Here is a 6,732-nt window from a genome sequence, read left to right as displayed (position 1 = left end):
GGTGTCATCACGGACCCCAAGGGGAAGTTCGGGTCGTGAGAGTACTCTTTTACACAGTTCGCTTTAATATTTTCCACATGTTGTGAGACATACTTGAATGCTAATTCTTTTCAGAAAATTCGCTTTACTAATTGCAACTGGTCTCAAAACATTCGTCGATTTTATTCCAAAACGGAGCATATATTATTTTATAATCTTTATTTTTTTCTAAAAAGAAACATAAAACAGAAAGTTAAAACAGAAAGTTATAAGATCAGAATCGTTGAAGTTAAGTGAAGTAAGTTAAATTGAACAATATTAGGCTGCAACGCCACTCATTAATTCGGCTTAGTTATCATTCAAGAATGAGTTTCTTCTTTGTGCCACACTACTCACAGATAAGGACGGACAAAAATAGTGAAATTATTTAGTCAATGTGATATATATGCAATTTGCCAAGTCTGTATGTGAAGCACGTGACTTTTCTATGTATAGTTTTATTTAGGGGTGTATATGGACCGGATTGGTTCGATTTTTATCAAAACCAAACTAACTATATCGGTTTGGATTGGTTCGTTTTGTCGGGTTTTTCGGGTTTTCGGGCTTTTTTGTTACATGATTATTATTTCAATCTTACTTTGTTAAAATTATAGATAAAGCTTTGATAAGTGAATATATGTTTAGTAAATATGAAAAAAATTAACAAACATATGATCTATTAAAATATTCTAATAGGAGAATTTTTTTAGTAACACATGATAGCTATTTTCTTAGTCGTCTAACAATAATTTTTCGTTAATTTACGCTTTCAAGGTTAATACATGAGAGGATCCCAAATATTTCTACATTTTCTAAAGAAAATTCATTATAAAGTCTTAAAAATATAAATAAAATTTATATATTTATATGTTTGTTTGGTTCAGGTTTTTTTACTTAATACCAAACTAAGTCAAACCAAACCTAGTTGGGTTTTTTAATCGATTTGGTTTAATTTTTTGATTTGATGTAATTTTCCGGCTCTATTTGAACACCGGTGATTTTATGTTGTAGTGCCTATAAGAAAAAACAAGCATAATGGTAATACGCGTTTGAGGGAGACATAAGCCATGATTAGACAACAACAAAAGAAAACAAGAAAAGCAGGACAAGTGAACGTGCATTCTCGATTTGGGGACAGCAGCTAAATCTTTTTAATTTTTATTTTTATCCTGAATGATACGTCCAAAATATACTTTCCTCTCAAAATTAGAAGAAAATTTGGATTTCGCCGCTAAAATTTGGATGCTTTCTAGAATTTGACATCTGGAAATTATCAAAATTTTATTTAAAATTGAGCAACAGCTTTACGAAAGTCGGTCCACAACAGTGAAAGTACGATAAAACAGCTTCTTGTTTTTTTTTCCTCTTTGGTTTGACTACTTTACTTGCTTAACACAAGTCTTATTTAATCTTCACAGACCATTTCACTACCCAGCAAGCTCTGGCTCGAAAGCAAGAAGCAAGATGCAGGCAGGGGAATCCGGAATCATTGGTCACCAGAAGCTCGCTAATGAGTACCGCGTCTTCATAGTGAAGTAGAGTCGTCTTCATGGGGCCTCAACGATCCCGACAACGCTGTCCAGAATAATGTAGTGACGGAATACGTTACACGTAAACCTATACAAAATAGATACATACACGTAAATCTCTTATGTGTACAGTGTACTTATATATGAGCCACTAGGATTACAGTAATTACTTAAATTATTAAGCTTTACCGTAGAAGACCTTAAGAGCAATTCTTACTTCAACTCGCAGGAATTTCTCATATTTCATAAAATGGAAAAACAAGAAATATTTGTACTTCCTAAATTCTATCTAGTTCAAATCTTATCAATATGTTAAATCCACCATTGTTGAGTGGAGGTTGAGCTTAGCTAAGAATGAAGAAGATGAAGATTGTGAATAAAAGCTTCTGGACAGTTGTATCTTCTATGTATTGAGAGAAAATAAAAATTAATTACAATGAATCTTCACTGATACATACACATGTATATATACACACTCTAGCTAGCTCACTTAATTAGCACTAACAATAAAACTAATTCTATTATAACTGACTTCTAACAGCTAACTAACACTAAGCTAAAGTGACTGCTTGTCACTCAATACACTGCCTTAGCTTCTCAGCTTGTAACTGCGCTCAGTTGTCATTCCAGCACTTCAACACCCTCCTTCAAGTTAGATGGTGTGAAGATATTCAACAGCCCTAGCTTGGACAATAAATGATAGTGTTGCACACTTCCAAGTCCCTTTGTCAAAATGTCTGTCTCTTGTTCTTTTGTTGGCACATGCTCAGGATGTACCATGCCTTGCTGCACCTTTTCTCTTATGAAATGATAATCAACTTCTATGTGTTTTGTTCTTTCATGAAACACAGGATTGTTAGCTATCTGCATTGTTGCCTTACCGTCTGTGAACAACTAAACTGGGGCATTAACATTGATTTCCAACTCCTTGAGTAAACCTAGTAGCCACATAAGTTTTGCCACTGTTTGATCCATGCTCCTGTATTCTAACTCTGAGCTTCTTGCTACTGTGTTTTGTTTCTTCGACTTCCAAGCTATCAAGGAGTTCCCAACTTCACCAAGTAACCTGTTACTGATTTCCTTGAGTTTAGAGCTTGCCCAGTCTGCATCACAAAATGCTCCTAAGGCTGTACTCTTTTCTGCACTCATCAACACTCTCACTCCTGGCTCATTTTTCACATACTTCACAATTTTGTAAGCTGCTTCAAGGTGTGACTTCTTAGGAGATTGGATAAATTGGCTCAAGGTCTGCACACTATATGTTATGTCTAGCCTGGTTAATGTCAAGTAAAGTAGCTTCCCAACCAATCTTTGGTACTTTCTTACATCTTCTAATGTTGCATCATCACTGATGTCATAGTGCTCATCATATTCAATAGTAGTAAGTTTCTTGTTTTGCTCCATTGGAGTCAATGTAGGTTTAGAACCTGACAATCCTAAGTCTGCAATCAGCTCCAAGGCATATTTTCTTTGGCAAAGCAAGATTCCCTGTTGTGATCTGCGTACCTCTATTCCTAGGAAGTACTTCAGAGTCCCTAGGTCCTTCATCTTAAAGTTGTTTTGTAAAGTTCTCTTGGCTTCTTGAATGAGACCAGCATCATCACCTGTAATGAGAAGGTCGTCCACATACACAAGTATTATAACCTGTTTGTTGTGTTTCTTCAATATGAATAAAAATGATCAAGCTTGCTTTGTTTGAAACCAGCTTATAGGAGTGCATTAGTGAGCTTAAGGTTCCACTGCCTGGATGCTTGTTTAAGGCCATATAAGGATTTGAGTAGTCTACATCCTGTATTCCCCCCTTGGCTACCAAATCCAGGAGGTAGTTGCATGTATACCTCTTCCTCAAGGTCACCTTGAAGAAAGGCATTGTGAACATCCATCTGAAACAATGGCCATTGATTCATAGCTGTTAAGGCAATTACAATCCTAATAGTTAGCATTTTAACCATATGAGAGAATGTTTCTTGATAGTCTAATCCCTCTTGTTGACAGTATCATTTAGCAACCAATCTAGCTTTGTACCTCTCTATTGTTCCATCTGATCTATGCTTGATTGTGTATACCCATTTACAACCAATAGGAACCTTGCCTTTAGGAATAAAAACCACCTCTCATGTTTTGTTGCTCACTAGTGCATCTATCCATTTTTTATCCTTCATTGCCTGATGATAGGAGTAGGTTCAACATCTATTGTCGTTATAGTAAGATAACTTTGATATGCATTGCTTAATGTGTCATACCCCAGATAGTTGGATGTAGGATATAGGCAAGTAGAAGAAGAAAGCTTCATAGTTAGGGGTAGATATAATCCTTGGTCCATACTAGTGTTTTAGACCCTCGGTTAGTTCTTCTAAGCTGCATATATGATATTTCCTCATGTTCTATCTCTGTTGCTTGGTCTGACTGTTGAACTAGAACCTCTTCAGCATCATTGCTGGATAAGTCATCTAGCTGGGGTATTGCATCTTCACATTCACCATGTAGTTGTCCTAGTTCTTGATCAGAAGTCTACAGTTCCTGGACAGGAGTATATTGTTGTGGAGATGCATGTTGTTCTGTTGCATATTGTCTAGTTGTTTCAAAGAACAATAGAGGGCTTTTTCCTTCTTTCATCATTAAGAATGGGAACACATCCTCTCTAAATGCAACATCTCTGCTGACAAAAAACTTTTGTCCTTGAGATTGTATAATTTGTACCCCTTTTGAGATATGGAATATCCTATCTGGACTGCTACTATTGCTCTAGGTAGAAGTTTATCATTCTGGCTGGTGACTGTAGCAAAACAAAGACAACCAATAACTCTTAAGTGTAGTAGCGAAGGTGGTGATTTGTGGAAAACCTCATACGGTGATTTGCCACCTAGTACAGAGGATGGCAGCATATTTATCAAATACAAAGCTGCTAGTACATAGTCTCCCCAAAAATGTAGTGGTATACTACCTTGGAACCTTAGTGCTCTTGCCACCTCTAAGATGTGCCCGTGTCTCCTTTCTACCACTCCATTTTATTGTGGAGTGTGTGGGCAACCATTTTGATGCAGTATCCCATTATCTGATAAAAAGGTTGTACATTCAGAGCTAAAAAAACTCAGCTCTATTATCAGTTCTAAGGCATTTAACACTATGGTTAAACTGCACATTCACCATCTTGATAAAATACTTTAGAAGCACAAGTGTATCACTTTTCAATTTTATTAAGAACATCCAAATCATCATAGAATGATCATCTACAAGTGTTAAAAAATATCTATTTCCATTAGAAGTAGGCACTTTGTAAGGTCCCCAGATATCTACATATACTAATTGAAAAATCACTCCTGCTCTAGTTGTACTGAGGGGAAAAGGCTTCCTAGATTGCCTTGCTAATGGACATATAGTACATTTATTGAAATTGCAATCTATAGGCATCTTGTTCTTCATGAATGCCAGCTACCTTATTACTCTAGCTGGTACATGTCCAAGTCTTCTGTGCCATACATTATTGTCTGATATAGCATCTTCTGCCAAACACCTTTAATCTGTTGTCTGAGCTTATTTGCACTTGATCCATCTAGTAATAACAAGTAAAGACCATCCTTTTCTTTATCAATCTCACTCACTCTCCCAATGCATAGGTCCTGGAATACACAGAATGATGGAAAGAAAAGCACTAAGCAAAACAATTCCTTAGTTAATTTTGAGACTGATAGTAAGTTGTATTTGAAGTCAAGCACACACAGAACATTCTAATTGATTCACCACCTGTGATCTTACACTTTCCTTGGTACATAATTGGTATTGTTTTTCCATTTGGCAGATGAACATTACCTCATTTGGTGTTAGGTAATTTAGTTATATCAGTCAGCAAGTTAATGTTTGAAGTCATATGATTTGTTCCTCCTATATCAATGATCCAAGGAGTATCACATGTTTGAGTCAATTGAGAATCAGTATTACCTGTCATATTAGCTGCAAATTCTTCTCCCTTGTCATGATTCAATAGCTTTATTATCTGGTTATACTGCTTATCAGTAAAATAGTTGTGCACTCCTTGTCTTTCCACATTAGGATCTGCAGTTGTGGCTGCTTGAAACACATTATCCTTTGCATGAAATCCATCACCTATGGTTGCATTAGCTTGTCGATACTCCTGCTTCTTCTTTCCTTTGAAACTAGGTGGATAGCCCACCAATTTATAAAAAGTATCTTTAGAGTGGCCTTTGGTTCTATAAAACTCACAGTATAGATTTTCATACCTTTTGAACTTCTGTGAATTATTTCTTGAACTTATCAAAGCAGTAGAATCATTCACCTCATTCATAGGTGTATTGGTCATACAGACTTTCCTTTGATTCTTTTTATTAATTAGCATAGCATAAGCACGACTCACACTTGGTGATGGAGACATGAGTAGCATCTGACTTTTAATGGCACTAAAGCTATCATTTAATCCCATCAAAAATTGAAAAAGCTTTTGTTGTTCTAGATGTGTTATGAATTCTCTTGTTTCGGGAATTACAGGTAGAGTTAGAATAAGTGCACTATATTCATCCCACAACAGTTTAAGACTAGAATGATAAGCAGAATACTAGAGGTACTTTGAGAAACTGTAGCAATTTCACGATGAAGATTATAGATCCTCAATCCATTGATTTTATCAAAACGATCCTGTAAATCAGTCCAAACCTCATGCGCATTGCTGGCATACACTATCCCATTCACTAACTCCGGCGAGACAGTGTTCATGATCCAAGTTAAAACTATGGCATTAACACGTTTCCAATCTTCGCCTAGATCATCAGTGAATTGATCCTTGGTGCATGTACCTTTTATGAACCCTAATTTTCGTTTATCTCTCAATGCGATCTTCATTGCTTTGCTCCAAACCGAATAATTCTCGCTCCCAGTCAATCGAACTGAAATTATTACATTTCCCGGCGCATCTGAAGGTTGTAGATACAACGGATGTCGCGTTTGCCAATATCTATCTCAGGCATTGCCGATTTACTCAGAAATTAGGGATTTGAAAATAGACGAAGAACAATTGAAAGATTCTCTCAAAGATTTAACAGAACAACTCTCAAAGCCAGAGTTTCACAGCTCCGATCAATTCTCTTAGCTCTGATACCATGTTAAATCCACCATTGTTGAGTGGAGGTTGAGCTTAGCTCAAAATGAAGAAGATGAAGATTGTGAATAGAAG

General features: G+C 36.2%; 1 protein-coding gene across 1 annotated transcript; it reads right to left on the bottom strand.

Moving 5' to 3' along the window:
- Window positions 1-5,358: 5,358 nt before the first annotated feature.
- On the bottom strand, window positions 5,359-6,401 carry LOC142163228 (uncharacterized). The gene is made up of 2 exons (XM_075220492.1): window positions 6,216-6,401; window positions 5,359-6,117 (listed from the first exon to the last, which is right to left on the bottom strand). Exons 1-2 carry the CDS (start codon window positions 6,399-6,401, stop codon window positions 5,359-5,361), a joined length of 945 nt encoding a protein of 314 aa, XP_075076593.1.
- Window positions 6,402-6,732: the final 331 nt, after the last annotated feature.

Source organism: Nicotiana tabacum, chromosome 8 (genome assembly GCF_000715075.1).
Source record: "Nicotiana tabacum cultivar K326 chromosome 8, ASM71507v2, whole genome shotgun sequence".
In the NCBI taxonomy this organism is placed as follows: domain Eukaryota; kingdom Viridiplantae; phylum Streptophyta; class Magnoliopsida; order Solanales; family Solanaceae; genus Nicotiana; species Nicotiana tabacum.
This window is presented reverse-complemented; position numbering and strand designations above follow the sequence as displayed.

What these genes read in the sequence shown, in the direction of transcription:
- LOC142163228 (XM_075220492.1), bottom strand. Translation starts at nt 6,401, where the DNA reads ATGAAGATCGCATTGAGAGATAAACGAAAATTAGGGTTCATAAAAGGT. An exon ending in ATGCCAGCAATGCGCATGAG is followed by an intron (nt 6,118 to 6,215) that starts GTTTGGACTGAT and finishes AAGTACCTCTAG; the next exon opens with TATTCTGCTTATCATTCTAG.